This window comes from Palaemon carinicauda, chromosome 25 (genome assembly GCF_036898095.1).
Source record: "Palaemon carinicauda isolate YSFRI2023 chromosome 25, ASM3689809v2, whole genome shotgun sequence".
NCBI classification, from domain to species: Eukaryota; Metazoa; Arthropoda; class Malacostraca; order Decapoda; family Palaemonidae; genus Palaemon; species Palaemon carinicauda.
In genome coordinates, this window is record NC_090749.1 from 56,233,002 (window position 1) to 56,255,501 (window position 22,500).

A 22,500-nucleotide genomic window follows, 5' to 3' on the forward strand; every position below is an offset into this window, starting at 1 on the left:
TGCTGCTCCTGAGCAGCTGAGACCTGCTCCTATTCAGAAGGGTTCTGTCCCCAAACAGACCTTCCAGCCTACCTCGGGAGCTCCTCCACGTCGTGGAAAGAACAGGGGCAAGCGAGGGAAAGGGAAACGCTGAGCTTGGGTTTCCCCTTCCCATGCTGCCGAAGGTAGGGGGAGGTCTATCGCGCCATTGGGCAATGTAGCAGCACCTTGGGGCGGAGGGATGGTAGTAGTGTTGACCCTTAGCGAAGGGTACAAGCTCCCATTTGTGCTTCATCGGGCCCTTCCCTATCCTCCACTCCAATAGGGTTCCATACGTACGATCCAACATATCCGAAGGCTCTGGACTTAGAGGCGGAGGTCCAGGAAATGTTGGAGAAGGATGCGCTAGAAGCCGTACACGATCAGTCAACAGGATTTTACTGTCATCTATTCCTTGTCGAGAAGGCGACAGGAGGTTAGAGACCGTTCATCAACTTTTCACCATTGAACAAGTTTGTTCAGCAAACTGCGTTTAAGATGCTGTCAGTTCGCACTGTGCTGTTAGCCATCAGGCAGTACGACTTCATGCTTTTGATAGACTTGAAGGACGCATACCTTCAAGTACCAGTTCATCGGTCGCCTCAAAAGTACCTGCGATTCACCTTCCAGGGAACGGTGTACCAGTTCCAAGTCCTATGCTTCAGACTCTGCACAGCTCCCCCTGTGTTCACGCGAGTGTTCATGACGGTAGCAGCTTATGCCCACTCGAGGGCCTTCCGCCTACTGATGTACCTGGACAACTGGCTGATTCTCGCTCCCTCGTAGAAGCAGTTGATTCAGTTTGTCGAGATCTGGGGATTGTGGTGAACTACAAGAAGTCGAACCTATTCCCAAGCAAAAGGTGAAGTATCTGGGAATGCTGATACACTCATCAGAAGCTCGTGTTCTTCCCTTGGAAGAACGGATCAGCAGACTTAGAGAGGTTGCGCAGCCCTTCCTGTCGCAGGAACAATTTCCAGCCCTCCAGGGGCAAGCTCTTCTAGGTCACCTCTCCTCGCTGGAGTAGCTTGTTCCTTTTTGGGCGGATCCATCTCCGCTACCTTCATTGGTGTCTGAAGGAGCAGTGGTCGCCAGCCACCAATTCTCCCTCTCGTCCGGTCCTCATGGAACGCGAGGTAAGGTAGGATCTCCTTCGGTGGCTAAATGAGGAGAACCTCTCATAAACCCTCCTCCACCTCAGTTCCGTCTGTTATCAGATGCATCCACAGAAGGTTGGGGTGCACACCTGGATGACTTAGTCGTGTCAGGTGTGAGGCTGGAAGAGGAGAAACACCTGCACATCAACGTGCTGGAAATGATGGCAGTCTCGAGAGCACTCGTCCATTTCCAGGGCCGTTTGAGAGAGTACTCTGTAGTGCTGATGAGCGACAACACGTCCATGGTCGCGTATGTCAACAGGCAAGGGGGCACGCTCTCACGTCCCTTGCAGCAGTTGACGAGGCGGGTGTTTCTGTGGGCAGAGTCAACACCTACCCTTGTCAGCCAGGTTCATTCAAGGCAAGAGAAATGTTCAGGCGGGCGCCCTAAGTCGCAAAAACCAGGTAATAGGGGCAGAATGGTCTCTTCACCCTTGGGTAGCGAGTCAAGTACTCGACCTCTGGGGAGAACCATGCATCAAACTATTCGCAACAGGGCACAACACCAAGCTTCCCGTGTTTTGCTCTCCAGTACCAGTGCGTTCGAGGATGCACTGCAACATCCTTGGGATTGACTGGATTGCTACGCATTTGTCCCCTTTTGCTTGCTTCGCGCAGTCCTGTCCCGGGTCCCAGTAACCCCAGGAATCAGGATGACTCTCATTGCTCCAATATGGACACACATGGAGTGGTTTCCCGATCTGTTGCCGCTCCTGGTCGTGGCGCTGAGAGAACTACCAAACTGGCCCAATCTCCTTCGGCAATCCTTTTTGAGTAGGTATCACCAGGCGGTGCAGTCGCTCAGACTTCATGCGTGGAGACTAACCAGCATCTCCCCAGAACGCGAGTCTTTTTGCAACTCGCTGTGAGAGAGATGTCAGGGTACCTTAGAAGATCCTCCTCCTCAGTCTACTAAGGGAAGTGGTTGGTCTTCTCTGATTGGTGTAGTGGAAGGGGTATCTCTCCGGTCGGAGCCTCTCTAACTCAGATAGCAGACTTCCAAGTCTTTCTTCGCAGATATTAGCTCCTTTTGGTTTCTGCCATTAAAGGGTAGTCTGCCCTTGCAATGGTGTTCCGCCTGAAGGGCATAGATATCTCCAACACCCTAGAGATTTCTATGCTCATTAAGAGCTTCGATCAGTTGTGTCCCCCGAGGGAACTTCGAGGTCCCCTGTGGGATGTCACTCTAGTTCTCAGGTCTCTTACTCGTGCTCCATACAAACCGTAGACCCGTGCCTCAGACAGGCACTTGACCCTTGAGACTGTTTTTCTGCTAGCCTTAGCATCAGCGAAGAGAGTCGGGGAGTTACAGAGCCCCTCTTGTAATGTTACGCAGAGGGTTGGATGGAGATCTCCTTGAGATTTGTGCCAGAGTTCCTGATAAAGACTCAGAACCCAGTGATCCACGATCCCAGGTTCGAGGCTTTCACTATTCCTTCCTTATGGCAAGTGGCGGTTCAGGTGAGAGGCTTCTCTGTCCCGTCAGGTGTCTCCAGCGTTATCTTAAGCAAAGTCGTTATCTCAGACCTGAATGTTGACGACTATTCGTTAGCACCAGCAGAGCCAAGAGGGAAACCATCCGCAAGGCACATGAGACTTCCTCAAGAGTCCAAGCACCGCGAGGGTTAAAGCGCATGAGATCAGAGGCACTGCCTCATGAGAAATATTGCTGTGGGCCAAGTGCTGAAGGCTGGCGTTTGGAAAAGCCAGAGCACCTTTACGGCCTGTTACTTGAGGGAGTTTACGCACAAGTACTTGGATATCTTTGTTCTTGGCCCTTGTGGTAGCGGCTCAAGCTATTGTCTGACCTCTCCAGTTCCTCCGGGACAGGGAAGTCTCTTGTCTTGATTTTTATGGTATGTTTGGCAGTGTGAAAGCAGAGTGCATGTGATTGCCTTTCTCTCTGTCTCCTCCCTTGGAGTTCCATACATCAAGAAAAGTCTTCCCAGGTAAGATTGCTAGAGTTTGTTTAAAGGTATTCTCCTCCCCCCCACCCCCCGTCTTTTGCTAGGCAGGGAAGACGGTGGATGTATAAACCCTTTGCCTTTTGGTTATGGAGATTCATCCAATCACTGTGACCCTAGGGTCGAGTGTCTCTTACATTCACGCTCAAAGGTCGCGCGATGCTCTTACCCATCGCGCAACACGGCTCCCAGTCTCTCAGACCCCATCATCATCATGTCGTGTCGAGAGACTGGTTGGTGGATTTAGTCCTCTTGTCATTCGAGACCAGGTCTATATCCGGGGAGTTAGCTGTTCACAAGCAGCAAAGGCAGACAAAGGCAGACCTCCCACTAACCAGTGAGTCTTCCTATAGTAAATGATTACGAGGTTTGTATAACGCGCCGGAACAAATGACAATTTGTCTTAAATTGCATTTTTCCTAGCAATACAAACCTGTAATCATTTAATAAAAATGCTTGCCTCTACCACCCCTCCATGTTCCACATTGAGCCTAAAGCGTTTGAATAAGAAAAGTGGGCTGGCTGATGTGGGGCGGGGGTGGAGCTAAGTTCCGCCCCATACCGCCAGCCTTCGGCTGTTTCACCTGAGCGGAAGTGAATTCCTATAATAAATGATTACGAGTTTGTTTAGCCAGGAAAAATACAATTTAGGACAAATTGTCATTTTGCTCATTTTTATGTTTCAGTTTAAGAATGTATCAATAACTATAACTACCTAGGTTCATATTGTTAAAACTTTTAAAGTTTCTTTTTATGAAAAGAATTTAGATTTAAATTGTTCTTTTGTAAAAGAATTTTTAATCACAACATTTCTAGGGTATATATTACTGCTTAATCAGGTACTCGAGCATCTGGTATTAGACATTTACTTTCTGATATGATAACACATACATTTATCCCTGTCAAGATGGGTCGTCAGTGGTCAGGTCCAATTGTCAGGTTGGGAATGTGGTTTCGCATATGTAGTAGGCTCAGTTTTGAATCTTTGGGAAACTTTCACTTTCAGGATTTAACAGCTAAATGCATTGTAATCTGCAAGCGATATCTTTCAAGATGGACTTTGAAGCTTAAGTTTATTGTGTCTTTTTTGCCTTCATTCAGAGCTAAATTGTTTTAAGACTGTGAGTCGGTTAAAATATATTTGTTCACACTATTAGAAATGGTTGTAAGTATTTCTTCAGAGAATTGTGGTCCTTGTCCATTAAGAGATATTCGGTATGTTTCTAAGAAACTATGGCCAGTATAGGTTGTGCCTCTAATTGACTATGTGAGCTTAGAATGTCCACTCACCAAGTTTGGATATCATGGTTCTAGACACTGGGAGTTATGCTACATATCGTGTTTTTTGCAGAAAGATTTCTTTGAAAATAATTTTAGAGACTATTCAAAAACCTAGCAGTTTAGTGTTATAGAGATATTATCTCGAGTAAATAAAAAAGATATGCTTCACATTTTATATCAATATTTATAGAATTATGGGTAATTAAAATGCCTTTTGGACATTACAGTAAGTGTAATATAAATAATCAATCTCATGAATGAATAGATTTATTGATTTCCCTCAAGTAACGAACACTTCTTATTTGAAGTGCTTAGATAAAGAGACTTTCGGGAACACGTAAATAAAAAGATATTCCCTGATTTCTGGTGCAAATAATATTGAAATACAAATACAAATATTATATTATATAAAAACAACAAGTTTATAAAGTATAGAATTTTTACTTTTTGAGTCATTGACATTAAATTGGTTTGGAACAGGAAGAAGTATAAATTGGATTTTTTCATATATATTGCTTAAAGACCATGAACAATGATTAACCATTTTGAGGATTAATAGCTTCATATTTTTTATAATCAGTTTTGCTTGTAGTAAATGTTTATGTTTGAGATTCTTACTGAGATAAAGCTTGTCTTCCTACTAGCCTGGGTTGTTTTAGATAGATCCCCTGTACGATGTAATGCCATTGGAGATCTTTTGATTAAAGTTGCATTTATATTTCATTGATTGAAAAGAAAATTTATTTAATCACAAACTGACCAACAATAATTTTTTTTAGTTTTTAAGTAACTATTACTCATAAATAAGATTTAAAGTGAAAACCTCAGTATTATCTTTTTATAATTTTTGTAATACAAGAATTTCCAACTACACTTGGTAATACTGTATGTAATATAGTGTAGAACACACACACACACACACAAAATGTAAGTGATGATACTCGTTCTTCAAATCATACTAATCAAATCTGTCTGATTGAAAGTCAAATATGGCGGCCATTTTTCAAGATGGCCACCAATTTAGCTGCCCGAAGTAGACATTTTGCTTAAAAATATTTTTAGTTATCTGAGTTTTATGTCTAGATATGGAATCCCATGTTTTTAAAGTTACTAAAGTAGATTTTAATGTTTATAAAGCAAAGAGACATTCTCCAAGAGCTCAGGCTGCTATTTTTTCAAAATGATGTTTTTTTTTTTTTTTTTGTGAGCTTGGCACCACAGTGTTATAACTATGTCTAAATATTTTCCATTATGCAATATAATGGTTACTTTATAAAACTAGATTTTATATTGGTTGTTTCACAAATGATATCCTATTATATAATGTGATTGCTCCTTTGTTTTATGAATGGAAAAAAAAGATAATGCTTGATCTACTTCTTCTGTTATATAAGTTTGAACCAGATTTTGGCTCAAACGTTTTAGTGCTCTCTATTTTAACCTAGTTTGTTTTTATAAAAGTGTTGATGCTTTTTGTGGAGAATTTGTAGTGGTTATGCAAATTTTTATGCTGCACATTTTTTAAGTTCTCTGTTTTGATGTATTTGCGGTAGTGATTTAGGCTTTGATGCGTACAAACTTCTGTGGCCATTTTGCAATGTTTTGAAGAATTTTATTTTTTGGTAGTTACTCAAATAAGATCAGATTTTGAGTTAAAGATAATATTTTGCTATATCTTGACACTGCTTTAGAAGGGACCCATATATGTATATAATTTGTTATTCTTAAAGATCTCTTTTCAAAAATGGATCATATTCATCCATGCTTTGCCTAAGATGGATAGGCTGCAAACAGATTTATTTTGTCAATACCAGTAAGTAATTTAATTTCCTTATGTCTATTGATTAAGTAATTTGATTTCCATATGTCTATTGATTGTTAGTTTCACAGGATTATGATTTGGCAATGAATAAGGATAATGAATAGCACATGTATCGAAAAGTAGGATAAAATTTTATTAAACCAGTATCAGGTGAGCTACGTTGTTTCGTAATGGGTGTGGTGGGGTGATGTTGGGTTGCAGTGGTTATTTCCTCTTGGTAAGGGTACATGAGACTTTTTAGCTATAGTAAGCAGCTCTTCTAGAAGAAGGACTCTCCAAAATCAAATCATTGTTCTCTAATCTTGTGTAGTGATATAACCTCTGTACCATGGTCTTCCACTATCTTGGGTTAGAGTTCTCTTGCTTGAGGGTATACTCGGGCACTCTAGTCTATCTAATTTCTCTTCCGCTTGTTTTGTTATAGTTTTTATAGTTTATAAATGAAAGAATTAGGTTAATGTTACTGTTCTTAAAATATTTTATTTTTCCTTGTTTCCTTTCACTGGGCTATTTTCGCTGTTGGGGCCCCTGGGCTTATAGCATCCTGCTTTTCCTACTAGGGTTGTAGCTTAGCAAGTAATAATATATATATATATATATATATATATATATATATATATATATATATATATATATATATATATATATATATATATATATATATATATATATATATATATATCTCATCACCCTCACCATTACTTTACTAGTCCACTGCAGAACAAAGGCCTCAGACATGTTCTTCCACTGATGTCTGTTTATGGTCTTTCTCTCTTAGTCCACGCCCGTAAACTTCCTTTGTTCGTCAATTAATCGTCTTTTACGTTTGTCTGCGTCTTTTACAATCTCGAGGGACTTATTCTGATATTCTTAATGTCCATCTATTACCTGTCCTTGTCATTATATGTCCATTTCTTTTACATGTGCCATACTACTCAGCCATAGAATCAAATGCCCGTCCCCTATCTCAAAGGGACAGTCAGGTCATATTGCAGTTGAATCTATCAGATCTGAGAGGTGTTTGATCACGGGAACTGACCAATGGCAGGTAACCAGTAAGGATAGGACGATTTTCTTTTGATTTTCATCAAGTAATTTGGCATGAGGTTGCTACGCCCATACATTTCTCTATCCTGTTGTAACCAATAATGCTAAATAACTAATGATTATTACTACTAGCTAAGCTACAACCCTAGTTGGAAAAGCAGGATGTTTAAATCTCTGTGGCTCTAACAAGGAAAATAGCTGATAGAGGGTAGGAAATAAGGAAACAGACAGAATGGTGTACCTGAGTGTACCTTAAAGCATGAGAAATCTAACCCAAGACAGCGGAAGACCAAGTAACAAAGGCTATGTCACCAACCAAGACTAAAGTACAATGGTTTGATTTTGGAGACGTTCTCTTACAAGATCTACTTATCATAGCTAAACAGTCTCTTCTACCCTTACCAAGAAAAAAGTAGCCACTGAACAATTACAGTGCAGTAGTTGACCCCTTTAGTGAAGAAAAACTTTACAGTTATGTGTTAGTGTTTCTAGGAGTGTAAGGAAAGAGTTGAATGGGTAAAGATTAGGCCAGGCTATTGGGTGTATATGTAGGCAAAGGTAAAATGAGCCATAAGCTGAGGGATCCAATATAGTACTTAGTAGCCAGTCAAACGACCTAATAATTCTCAAGCAAGAGTATCAATGGGCGGCCAACCAACTACCTACTACTCAATTTACTGCCAACCAAGGCGCACAGATTCAATAGCACACACCCAGAGCATCTTCCTTGTTCTCTAGTAGAATTGAATAGATAAATGAATGAACCTAACCTCTGGAAGGGTGCCTGGTACAAGGCTGGTACATCGTTCCGTGGGGAAGCTCGAGGAGCGAGTCGTGCGATGCATGGTGGAACTGCTGCGATTTCCCAGGAGAGTTGTTCTTCGAGCGGCGGGCGCGGCAGAACACGATGGCTGCCACGACCCCAGCCAGGCCTATGGCCACAGCTGCAGCACCGCCTACGATGGCGTTGACAGGCAATCCACTTCCCTCATCTACATCTCCGTCAGGTTGGAGAATGTCGCTGTTCGGTTCGTTGTTTACTGTTGATAACAATAACTTTATCTCCATGGATGGAACAAAATGAATAAAAGTAATGATATTAGCAATATTGGTTTCCCTCATAGATGACCCCAAATTATAATTATTACAAACTACATTACCATTAATAGTATCATTTATTACGGATAGCATGTGACACAATAGTAAATTCTTGAAATAAAACCGGAAAATAATCTTTAAAAACCAGTGTATTATAAGTAACTTTCATCAAGCTGAAAAATCATAGGAAACTTTAAAATTTGACTACTGAATTAGTCTTTGGATGATGATGTTTAAACATATCCATAAACTTTGCATCTAAGTTAACCTTTTAAATTAAACTTACAATTTATTGAGACCCTCTCAGGGGCGACTTCCTCCGCCTTTGGTGTGGGCGTTCTCAAAAGCAAGGTGGTCTCTTTTCCACGCCCTTTTTGGTGGCTGGCGTACATGGCCAGGACGTAATCTCTCCCAGGGGAAAGGGTGCTCAAATTGAAGCGAGGCTTTGAGCTGTTCTTCGTCAGAATAACGTTGTTGCCTTCACGTACCTGAAGAAGAAGAAGAAGGAGGTTGTGGTACATATAATCTATGTATGTTTGTTTTAACCTCGAATTTAACCAGTAGTAATTCCATTAACACCGTTGCTCCTTTTATATTTATCATCTGCCTTCCTCTTCTATTAATATTATTTTTACTACAACTACACTTAAATACCAGCCACCATCTTCTAGCGATTAATAATAGTATTTTCTACTATTACTATTCTTTGGCTATTAATGCATATGCCAGCTTGAATCACGAGTCTAAAAGCACAAATTGAAAGGGTGCTTAGCAAATCTCCCACTATGGACAGTAATCATAAAATTGACTTATCCACTTCCTCATTTGTAATGAGCTTATTTGAAATAATACCTCGATATGATACGTGGGAGTCAGTTTCTCTGAGGTTGATCCGGCTGAGCAAGTCACTGGGGCAGAATCGGTGGTCACTTCGTGGTAGGCACATCCCACCAGCTGACTTGGAGGCTCTGTAGTAAGGGAATAATATATAAATGAAAATATACATACACACATATATGTATACAGTATATATATATATATATATATATATATATATATATATATATATGTATATATATATATATATATATCTATATATATACTTATATATATATATATATATATATATATATATATATATATATATATATATATATATTTATATATATATATATACATATTTATGTATATATATATATATATATATATATATATATATATATATATATATATATATATATATATATATATATATATATATATATATATATGTATATATATAAATATATATATATATATATATATATATATATATATATATATTTATATATATACATATATATATATATATATATATATATATATATATATATATGTATATATGTATATATATATATGTATATATATATATATATATATATATATATATATATATATATATATATATATATATGTATATATATATATATATATATATATTATATATATATATATGTATATATATATATATATATATATATATATATATATATATATATATATATATATATATATATATTTCTAATTAATAAGAAAAGCAATAGAAATAAAAATGGAAGTGGGAGAAATGAGATGTTGAGATGTATGAGTGTAGTCACGAGAAAGACAGGATCAGATATTATCTTATACCAGGAACGGTCAAAGCCGTGGAAGCATCGAAGCAAATAATGTGGCCTGGTCATGTTATGAGAATTGATGAGGACCATGTTTGTAAAAGGATCACGAACAAAGATATGAATGGAATTAGAGGATGGCCAAAGTTCAAATGGAAAAGCAAATGATATATGTGTTAGAAGAGACGAGATATGTGGGACAGAAGTAGTTGGAGAGCGCTGATACAAAGCATCGACTGAACACAGAGGAAATGATCACAAAAATGTATTTTTCCCAATGGATACTTATAACCATCTCATTTTCATGGAATATTAAACTTTTACCATTATCTCGGAAAGTTTCTAAGGGATGGTTTAAACTTTACCCATGACAAGGAATATTACAAACCTGCTCTTTTTCTAAGGATGTTTTGAATCATATATTTGTAATCTGTTTTCAAGCGATGTCTTCAAAATTTTTCATATGATATAACTCAGGGGTGGCCAACCTTTTTTTTTCCCATGAACCAATTTTTTTCTCTTCTAATTCAGATGGGCCACACAAACTTTAACCCCCTTTCAATCCCGTAACTATGGTGATTTGGACATATTTGTCGGTTATACATATAATAATATAGTATATTTATATATGTGTATGTATGCATAAAGATATATATATATATATATATATATATATATATATATATATATATATATATATATATATATACATACATATATATCCCTGCATCACTGACGCGGGGTTCATATCACCCCACGAAAAAAATAAACATTGGCAACTCTGCGCTGGTAGCCACTAGTAGGTCAGCATTCCCTGCTGGGTTAGTCTCACGGTTGCCCTAGGAGGGGTTGCGCGTGTGTGTCTGGTGGTGTTCTTGTTGTTGTTGTTATTCTTGTTTTCGGTGCAGCACACCCCACATTAGTGTTCCAGTATTATATGTCATGGGGTGACCCACACCCCACATATGTGTTTTATGACATACTGGGGTGTATACCACCCCAGGTTTTGGTTATATGTCAGGATACTGGGGTCCATCCCACCCCAGTTATATAGTTTTGTACTATATTGCTTATCCCAATTCCCTTAGTAAGTGTTGAAATTTTTGCTGCTGCTACTACTACTACTACTACTACTACTACTACTACTACTAATAATAATAATAATAATTATTTACATTTCTTTCCAGGCATAAATAAATGTGTTTCAGGTTCTATTTGAAATAAAACAAACAGACAATAAAATCAGTGGAATTCTAAAATAAAAGTGATGTATGACAGTGATTATGATAATTATTTACATTTCTTTCCAGGCATAAATAAATGTGTTTCAGGTTCTATTTACAATAAAACAAACAGACAATAAAATCAGTGGAATTCTAAAATAAAAGTGATGTATGATAGTGCTGAGTGCCCCCGCTCTCAAAACCGGAAGACACGCATCAGGTGCCTGAAATGTCAACGACCTGTGTGCAAATCCCACTTGTACCCGACATGTACAAGCTGTCTTGAGCTTATGATAAGTAATTACCCGTATTTCATTTGCGGCCACTGTATATATATATATATATATATATATATATATATATATATATATATATATATATATATATATAACAACAAACAGTCTGGTAGATCAAATACGTACACAGGCTTGGTATATAACATGATATATCATCACACATCTTTAATACACCCTCTAAACATCAATTACTAAGTATTTAGTAAGTTTTCAGAGGAGTAACGAGTGATAAGATCAAAATATCATAATTTTACTGTGCTAAATTTTGACCCTTTTTTGTCTCTCCATATTACAGTGAGATGTGGTGCCAGAATGCTGAGGGCTGCTGAGGGGATGGAAGAAGGATTCATTTCACCATGCCAGGAAGCCCATTTCTCTAAAGAAATTTTTTTTATATAAATTTTTTTTAATTTTTTTTCGGGAAAAAATTGAAAATTCAAAGTTTTATTTTTATTAATTTTATTACAAGAAATTTTTTTTTTTTTAATTTAGTTTACATATCAAAAGAAAGCTGAATAAGTCTAGTTTGTGTTTCATATTTCAAAAATAAGATTGCATGAAAGGAAAACTGAGTTTTATTGATCCAAAGATTGGGGTTCGCTACACCCCAGGTTTGTGCTTATGTTCCTCTAAAGGAAGGTTTGTGGTGTTGGGATATATATATATATATATATATATATATATATATATATATATATATATATATATATATATATATATATATATATATATATATATATATATATATATATATATATATATATATATATATATATATATATATATATATATATATATATCTTTATACATACACACACACACACATATATATATATATATATATATATATATATATATATATATATATATATACATATATATATATATATATATATATATATATATATATATATATGTATATATATATATATATATATATATATATATATATATATGTATATATATATATATATATATATATATATATATATATATGTGTGTGTGTGTGTGTGTGTGTGTGTGTGTGTGTGTGTGCGCGCGCGCCGACAGATGTAGCAGCTGTAAAGGATATGATTTAACATGGATGCAAAGTAAACTGTACTTACTTTATTGACACTGAATTTGCATTGATAATATTCATTAGTTATTCCTGAAAGTACTAATAAAAATATATGAACATAATTAGCAGTTTTAAAGAAAAGTAATTTCACTTGCAGGAAAAATAAACATAACTATGTTTAATATGACTTTTGACTTCGCTTTGCTTTCACTAAATCTGTAATATTAGGAGTTGAATTAGAAACGGAAAGCAACAGACAGTTCTTCAGATTTGAAACGGATAGTCACGACCTCTGTTGGTTTTTGATAATTTTCAAGGATGAAAATATTTTGCTCTCTTCTGTATGTTGTTATAAAGCGTCAGGCATAACTTTGGGTAAATTTTCTAAATTCTGGAAAAGGTTCACCTGTTAATAATCGCCAAAAATTAAACATTTCCGATGCACTTGGGAGTGAGGGAAGTTCATTAAATTTACTCTTCAGCACTGAATTTGCTTTTAGATCAATAAGTTCCATCTGTATATTACTAGGCATCTTCAGAATGTTATGCAAGCATGCAATCTTCTTCAGCAAAATAACTGAAACGACTATCAAAGGCCCCTCGTAGTAATGTGATTTTTTCAATGTATTCTGTAAAGTTGGTATATGATGAAGGTATTATATATGTCTAAACTTTAACACATATATAGAAATGGTGTATTTTGAATAATTAAATGAAAAAAATGCAGGACATAGCGGAAGGTCCCCTTAAATTATTTTTGTATTTTTTTCCATTATTTTTTTATGAGCGGGCTTTGTTTTTTCTATTATCTCTGGGGTAGAGTGCGCTACTTGTAATCGTGCAATGTGCCACTGTTGGCGCATGCGCCATAGGTTGGCCACCCCTGAAATAACTGATGAAGTTTAGTTATACTCTTCCCGGCAAATAGAAACTAAGAGAACATCTTTCGCTAAAATCTTCCCATGTTTAAGGAATCCTTGTTTGATCACACCGAGAACAAGAGAGAATTCTCACCTCGAGTAATAACAACAAACACTTGTGAATAATCCATTAAATAAAAGAGAACTTATACCGGCCACAATACCTCATGCATAAAACGGTGCAATCAGACCAAGTCACCTGAAATCTAGTTATTTCCTACTCGGGCAGTTATGGGCCATAACTGTTTCCATAACAACCAAACTAAGGAGCAAATAGGAGTTGCCATAACCAGAAATAAAAAAAAAAAAATCACGCTTTATGTGCATCGCGAAGGATGCATCAAGCAGATTACTTTGCTTGTGCCTCCAACAACGACGCCAATGATTTCTTTTTTCATAAATGGACTTTATGGAGCATGACAGTTTTACGACTTTGGCTCCCGAGTTACGAAACAATAGGCATTTTCCGTTCAAAATTATCGCTCATTTTGACTTTACGAATTAAAATGTTATGATCAGTTTCTCTTCGATGATTGGATCTTTAGATGGAATAAATGGGAATTATGATTTGATAACGACCTCAATTCTAAGTAGAAAACACCTGAATTAAAGAGGTATAAGTACAGCAGAATTGTCACTGACTTTTATCTTTCTTCATGGCCGGTCACAAGCTCTTGCCTTTGGGTGATTTCGCCTGAGGCTTTGATCCCGAGGTCGTTAAGAGAATTCAGACATTCATGTAGCAAAAATATATATGGCTTATTCGAATATGAAAAAAACACGTCTAAATGTGAAAAAATATATTATTAATCGAATGCCAAATAACAAACTATCTAGTAGCTACGATGGTGAATATGGGTTAATTTAAATTCTAAGTACAAAACACCTGAATTTGACAGGTATAAATACAGCAGAATTGTCATTGACTTTTATCTTTCTCCGTGGCCAAGTGGTTTAGTCACTGTCTCTATAAGTTTGCCGGACCAGGGATCGATTCCCGGCCGGTCACAAGCTCTTGTCTTTGTGTGATTTCACCTGGTGCTTTGATCCCGAGGTCGGTAAGAGATTCCAGACATTAATGTAGCAAAGATATATATGGCTTATTTGAATATATATATATATATATATATATATATATATATATATATATATATATGTATATATATATATATACATATATATATATATGTTTGTGTATATATATATATATATATATATATATATATATATATATATATATATATATATATAGAGAGAGAGAGAGAGAGAGAGAGAGATAGAGATAGAGAGAGAGAGAATAACAAGACTACTACCCTTTGTAATAGGAAGTCATTTCCCGGAGAGTGATCATCATAAACGGATTAATACAGCATTAACTAGTTCTTTTTTCCTCCTTTATTGTCATTGATGGAAATCTTTAGATGGTTTTCAGATTGGAATAACTGATTTTGGCCTTAAGATGTAGCAGCTCCCTTTAAAAGTAATTATTAGAACGAAATTTAATTATTGAGCAAATATTAAACTTGCAGATATCTCACGCAGGTTTAATGCAAGCTGAGACGAAGGAGAGATAGATAAGGGATATCTGAAGAATTATCAAAGATGATATCTTCATTTAATACAAAAACCAAAATAACTAAAGAGTAATACATCGGATAGAAACGAAAGCAAGATTTTGATGTCTCTTAAATGAAGATTGCATAATATTACATTTCAAATTGACATTAATCAAACCTTCAGCATGGAATAATGAAAGCCAGAAATAGGGACAAAGCAGTGAGAATCATATGTTAACAATGGAATACAAAAATTAAGTCGCAATATTAATTATATTAGTGAACGTCAAAGTGAGAACGGTTTTTAGGATATCAAAAATGGGACATAAATTAGGGGGGAATATTAATAGGCCGGATGCACGATCACTGGCTACTTTAATACTTTGACAAAATACTGATTTTAATTATGTAGGGGTTTACAAAAGAATAGATAATCTGCGTATCAATGAGGAGATATAGGAAAAATAATTCTTTAATATCTTGGATTACTCTTAAGTACAACGAACATTCTAACAAAGGAAGGTGGAAAGATCAAATGAACTAGGTTGGAAGAATGGAAGAGTATAAGAAATAATAATAAAAAAAAAAAACAGACAAAGACAGATTAGAAGGAATGGACTTGATAAAGTAGAAAAAAAAAACTACAGTGGAGAGATTGCTGAAAGTTTACGAGTGGAGAGTACTTTTAATAGAAGTACAGGAACATCTGTGGACGATCAGTGAAGAAAGTACCAAAAAAGCCTCTCCAGGGAAAGGGAAACATTGACAGGTGTGAGGAGGACTTGGAAGGGAGTGTGGATGGCCTGAGAGGGAGTGAGGAAGGCCTGAGAGGGAGTGAGGAGGGCTTGGGAGGGAGTGAGGAGGGCCTGGGAGGGAGTGAGGATGGCTTGGGAGGGAGTGAGGATTGCTTAGGAGGGAGTGAGGATGGCCTGGGAGGGAGTGAGTAGGGCTTGGGAAGAAGTGAGAATGGTTGGGAGGGAGTGAGAAGGGCTTGGGAGGGAGTGAGGAGGATCTGGGGGAGGGAGTGAGGAGGGCTTGGGAGGGAGTGAGGAGGGCTTGGGAGGAAGTGAGGAGGGTTTGGGAGGGAGTGAGGAGGGCTTGGGAGGAAGTGAGGAGGGTTTGGGAGGGAGTGAGAAGGGCTTGGGAGGAATTGAGGAGTGTTTGGGAGGGATTGATGAGGGCTTGTGAGAGAGTGAGGAGGGCTTGGGAGGGAGTGAGGAAGCCCTGAGAGGCTTCGGAGGAACCTGTTAGGGGCCAAAGATCAAGAGGGAGGCAGAGCATTAGATGGCGAGATAAGGTGAAGGATGATATCGAGAGGAGAGGTTTGGTGGAAGAGAATGGCTTTGATGGAAAGCACTGGCGATGATGCATCAGGCAACCGACCCCTTAACGTAGGGATAACGCTGAGAAAGAGGAGTGAGGGAATCATTGGAAAATAATTATGATCAAAGGAATGAGAATTTGCGATAGCTAATAGAGAATGAAACTACTGTCTTCGTAATAATGAAAATAGTGAAAGATGCAAAAGAGACAAGAATATAATGCTAGAATAAGGAATGATTAAAATAAACCAGAGGAAAAAAAAAACAGAAATGCAATTATTCTTTGCAATAAGAAAGGAACGAAACTAATTGAAAAAGATGGCAAAGAGAAATGATTAATTATCCTACAAGCATAGAGCAAACATGAAAATAAAATAAGACAGTAAGAATAAAGAAAAAAAAGAATATAGAAACGAAATGGCTGAAGTAGATGATAACAAGAGCGTATGAACCTAGCAATTAAAGAAATACTAAGAAATAAAAAATAAATCGATTGGAAAAATCAATAATTACCGCAAGTAAATTTAAGGACTTTATTACAATAGAGGCAAAGACAGCAACAGGACCTGATGTCCCAAAACCTGAGATTCACACCGAACTGAGGAATACTGAAGCGAGTTTAGAAATGTTACTGAAATTATTTAGCGGCAGATGAAAAACCTATGCTTTTCAATAGTCTATATATGAATTATCTATCAATGTCGGTAATGTTTTAAAAATACTTTATTTCAATTTTTATTACTTCTTATATCAGTTATTTATTTCGATGTTTCCTCGCTGGGCTATTTTTTCCTTGTTGGAGTCCTTGGGCTTATAGCATCTTGCTTTTCCAACTAGGGTTGTAGCTTGGCTAATAATAATAATAATAATAATAATAATAATAATAATAATAATAATAATAATAACTGAAGGAGACCAAAAGCAAAAAATATTAGAAATAGAAAAAGATATATGGAAAAAGCTCTAGGTATAATATCAAATAATAATGATGATAAAGGGGGATACATATGAAAAAATTATGAATGTAAAGTAGGATTCACAAAAGGAGACAAAAAAAAAAACATTTATTTTACAATATTATGTCAAAAAAGAGCTAAATTATTGAAAATATAATACAATAGTAACTACTACTATACAGCCTTTAGTAAGGTTTCCGACTTGCTAAAAAGGGAGACACTGATTGAAGTTATATATATAATAAAAAAGAAATTCCCAGAAAATCATAAATGCTATTTCGCATGAACCAGCGCGAAAAAATTAATATTGATTTGGGGGAGGGTCTGCGAGAAATAGAGTTTACCAGTGAAATAAGATAAGAAGCACAGGATGAACATCACTGTGTAAGCTGGTCCCATGAAGGGCAATGGAAAGGGTAGAAGAAAAGGGGATAATAAAAAAAAAAAGAAAAATTAGCATTGACAGAGCCAGTATGCTTTTGGAAGAGAGGGAATTATAGAATATTCGAAATGTAATATTTTGCTCTTAAAGCAAACTGGGGACGAATTGGGCACTAGAATTATGCCAAGAAAAGAGGAATATCAAGATATATAATAGGGAAAGATATTCTGGTCGTATAGAGGGCAATAGAGTATTACAAAATATATTCTATTTTGGCATTGAACTAGATAATAAGAGCAATATATTCCAAACACAAGAAAATGAAGATGATTTAAATTTCCTCAAAACATGCAAAACTAACAATGGCAATTCTAAAGAAAAATAATAATAAAGTTTCATAAGGAAAACATTTTTGATGGGCACTAAAATACCATCCAATTTGTATAAACAAATATATTAAATCTAAGAGACACTAAAGAGAAAATATACAAGGATATAAAGTGGGGCTTAATGGAAAATATTAAAAGCAAATGAAAATACAGGTATTTCATCAATTATGGAAGCAATAGGAAAATCTATGAAAACGGGGTATAGGTGGGAAGCTGGATTGAAAGATATTAAAAAATATAACCTTTATTATACAAGAAAAAGTATTTCAGAGCTGAACATGAACATATGTCAGATCAAATAAATGACAAGGACAAACATAAACACCAAATTCAACATATGGAAAAAAGACCTTGAAAATAAAGGAAGCTTAAAAATATACAGGAAATTGAAGGAAAACTCTAAATTTGGATAGAAAAATATATATCATGAGAAAAACAAAATAAAATGAAAGAAATAAACAGACATGAACACCTGGCGAGCCTTTGTATAGACTAAGCATTAAACCAAATACCTGTTAGATTTATTATATTCTAACTCACCAACTAAGGAGATGGAGAAGACGCAGGGATGGGACGACGTTCCAACATCATTGGTGGCGGAGCACTTGACCCATTGGTTCATCCCATTTCCAGACACGTTAGCAGCCATGACCCAATCCTCTGAGGATAGACCTTTGTTCTGGTGTCGTAGGGCCGATTCCTGTACGGAGGAGAAGGACCATTACTATACAGAGACGCAATGTGTGACTATATATATTTTCTGTGTTTTGGTACCCATTTAAAAACATCCTTGCATGGCGTGCTGCTGGACTGGGATTCGAAAGACGATCAAGCTTTATAGTTTTATGTAGTGAGAAGATCCATTACTATCCAGAGACGCAATGTGTATCTATATCTATTTTCTGTGTTGTGGTCTACTATTGAAAACGTCCCTGCATGCAGTACTGCTGGACTTGGATTCGAAACCGCCCTAGTTCGATAGTTTCTTGTAGTGTCTACAACCTCATCAACCTTATGAGCAGAAGGATACGGGGGTTTGAGGGTGCCTATACTGTAGATCTAACTGATGAGTCTTCAGCAGCCATTGCCTGCCCCTTCATGGTCCTACCTTGGATGGAGACGGGCCCTGGGCGCTGATCATATGTATATATGGTCAGTCTCTAGGGAAGTTTCACTGCCTCTTGCCTTTGCCATTCATGAGCGACCTTTTAACCTTTGAAGTACATATAGTTTCTTTGTTCAACGAAGATACTGCGGGAGGGAAGAGAAACTGTTTGGAAAAGCTGTGATCTACTCCAAGACACAATGAAGGTACACCATACTCCCTACTTGATACCTTTGTATTTTGCAATGTAAGCAAAATAATTGGATCAACCTCTAGCATGTTTATACAATGGCATTTCTGTATTATCCAACACCTCCCTCCCAGTATGGGGGTTTGTTTTTACAACAGGTGCGGCGAATTCACATTGAATACAAAATGGTTCATTGAGCAGGTAATAAGTTTCATTATTATTATTATTATTATTATTATTATTATTATTATTATTATTATTATTATTATTATTATTATTATTATCATTATTATTATTATGATACTTTTGAAGTTCTACTGATTCAATTACCCAATTAGGAAGGTCATACCAAAACTTGGTAACAGCTGGAATAAAACTTCTAGAATACTGTGTAGTATTGAGCCTCATGATGGAGAAGGCCTGGCTATTTGAATCAACTGTCTGCCTAGTATAACGAACACGATAGAATTGTCCAGGGAGATCTGAATGTAAAGAATTGAAAAGTTGGAAAAGCAGGATGCTATAAGCCCAGGGGCTCCAACAGGGAAAAATAGCCCAGTGAGTGAGGTAAGGAAATAAGGAAATAAATAAATAAAGAAAAAAAATTAACAATAAATCATTCTAAAATAAGTAACAACGTCAAAACAGACATGTCATATATAAACCATTAACAACATCAAAAACAAATATGTCATAAATAAACTATAAAAAGACTCATGTACACCTGGTCAACAAAAAAGTATTTGCTCCAACTTTGAACTTTTGAAGTTCTACTGATTCAACCACCCGATTAGGAAGATCATTCCACAACTTGGTAACAGCTGGAATAAAACTTCTAGAGTACTACGTAGTATTGAGCCTCGTGATGAAGAAGGCCTGGCTATTAGAATTAACTGCCTACTTAGTATTACGAACAGGATACAATTGTCCAGGGAAATCTGAATTTAAAGGATGGTCAGAGTTATGAAAAATCTTATGCAACATGCATAATGAACTAATTGAACGACGGTGCCAGAGATTAATATATAGATCAGGAATAAGAAATTTAATAGACCGTAAGTTTCTGTCCAACAAATTACGATGAGAATCAGCAGCTGAATACCAGACAGGAGAACAATACTCAAAACAAGGTAGAATGAAAGAATTAAAACACTTCTTCAGAATAGATTTATCACCGAAAATCTTGTAAGACTTTCTCAATATGCAAATTTTTTTGTGCAATTGAAGAAGACACAGACCTAATGTGTTTCTCAAAAGTAAATTTAATGTCGAGAATAACACCTGAAATTTCAGAAGTCATACAAATTTAAAGAAACATTATCAATACTGAGATCCGGATGTTGAGGAACCACCGTCCTCGACCTACTTACAATCATACTTTGCGTTTTATTAGGAATCAACTTCATACCCCATTATTTGCACCATGCACTAATTTTAGCTAAATCTCTATTAAGGGATTCACCAACCCCAGATCTACATTCAGGGGATGGAATTGATGCAAAGAGAGTAGCATCATCTGCATATGCAACAAGCTTGTTTTCTAGGCCAAACCACATGTCATGTGTATATAGTATGAAAAGTAATGGGCCAAGAACACTACCCTGTGGAACACCGGATATCACATTCATATAATCACTATGGTGCCCATCAATAACAACTCTTTGAGATCTATAATTTAAAAATCAATAATAATGCTAAGAAACGATCCACCCACTCCCATCTCTTTGAGTTTGAAAATATGGGCCTCATGATTAACACGGTCAAGGCAGCACTAAAATAAAGGCCAATCATACGAACTTCCGGACCACAATCAAGGGATTTTTGTACAGCATTGGAGATTGTAAGAAGGGCATCACATTCTCCAGGGCCTTTACGAAAACCAAATTGCAAACTAGGGAATAGATGATTACCTTCAGCAAAACTATCAAGAAGTTTTCCTAGAAGACGCTCAAAAACTTTTGATAATATGGGAGTTATGGGAATTGGGCGGTAATAAGTGGGATTTGAGCTACTATTAACACATTTACATAGAGGAGTAATATTACCAATCCTCCAACAAGTGCTAAAAGCTCCTCTTCTGGCTAACTTGCGGAAAATAACAACTTTGGAGCTAAGAAATCTGCTGTCTTTATAAAAAGCAATGGAAAAATACCATTTGGGTCTACACCTCCATAAGCATCAAGGTCCATCAACAGAGCTTCACTTTCACGAGATCGAAAAACTAAACTAATTAGTTTAGCCTCAGGAAAACATGAATGAGGAAGTTCAAGTTTTCCATTACTCTGTTTACTGTCAAAAACATCAGCCAAAGGGGTTGCCTTTTCCTTTGGACAGTGAGTGACTGAGCCATCTGGTTTAAGTAAAGGAGGAACTGTTGCATCTACAACAAAGAGTGCAGATTTAAGGGTAGACCACCATTTATGTTCCTGTGTTGTACCAGAAAAGGTTTCTTTTATGGTTAAATCGTAATCCTTTTCAGTTGAGGCATAAACTCTCTGAGAAAAAGCTCGAAGTTGAGTATAGTTATTCCAGGTCAAATCTGACTTGTTACTCTTCCAAAGATGATAGGCCTCCTGCTTCTCCAAATAAGCACGTCTACAATCATCATTGAACCACGGTTTTTCATTCAATCGGTACCTTCGCACACAAGAAGGGATACGTATATCAATTATGTTGACTATATTCTCATACAAAGGGACAACAGGATCTACACTACTATATAATTGAGACCAATTCAAGCACAAAAAATCATGCAAAATCCCATTCTAGTCTGCTTGGGATTTTATATAAATTTTACACGAGTATGATTTTTCAGGGACAGGCTGCTCAGCCTTCACTACTAATGAAATCAACGCATGATCAGATGTCCCGACTGGAGAACCAACCTTATTAGTTATAACGTCAGGGGAGTCAGTGTATACCAGGTCCAAGCGAATTACCAGACCTGTGGGTAGCTTCATTAAGGATTTGCTCACAGCCTGATTCAGAGGCAAAGTCTAATGCTGTTAGGAGAGGTAGAACTTAACCACTCCCTATGGTGAGCATTAAAATCAACAACAAAC

The 22,500-nt window shown here is 36.6% G+C and overlaps 2 protein-coding genes across 2 annotated transcripts in view; both read right to left on the minus strand.

Moving 5' to 3' along the window:
• LOC137619040 (uncharacterized) overlaps positions 1–22,500 on the minus strand; it is a 468,558-nt gene that overhangs the window by 428,538 nt on the left and 17,520 nt on the right. The window lies entirely within an intron of this gene.
• On the minus strand, positions 8,055–19,243 carry LOC137618597 (uncharacterized). The gene is made up of 5 exons (XM_068348710.1): positions 19,196–19,243; positions 18,684–18,843; positions 9,240–9,355; positions 8,674–8,875; positions 8,055–8,329 (listed from the first exon to the last, which is right to left on the minus strand). Exons 1-5 carry the CDS (start codon positions 19,241–19,243, stop codon positions 8,055–8,057), a joined length of 801 nt encoding a protein of 266 aa, XP_068204811.1.

Bases quoted from the DNA above. Each gene is read 5' to 3' on its own strand.
- LOC137618597 (XM_068348710.1), bottom strand. From the start codon at position 19,243: ATGAAGGGGCAGGCAATGGCTGCTGAAGACTCATCAGTTAGATCTACA. The intron at 9,356-18,683 runs GTGAGTTAGAAT...CCCTTACTACAG, and splicing joins CTTCTCCATCTCCTTAGTTG to AGCCTCCAAGTCAGCTGGTG. The intron at 8,330-8,673 runs GTAAGTTTAATT...TGTTATCAACAG, and splicing joins TGAGAGGGTCTCAATAAATT to TAAACAACGAACCGAACAGC.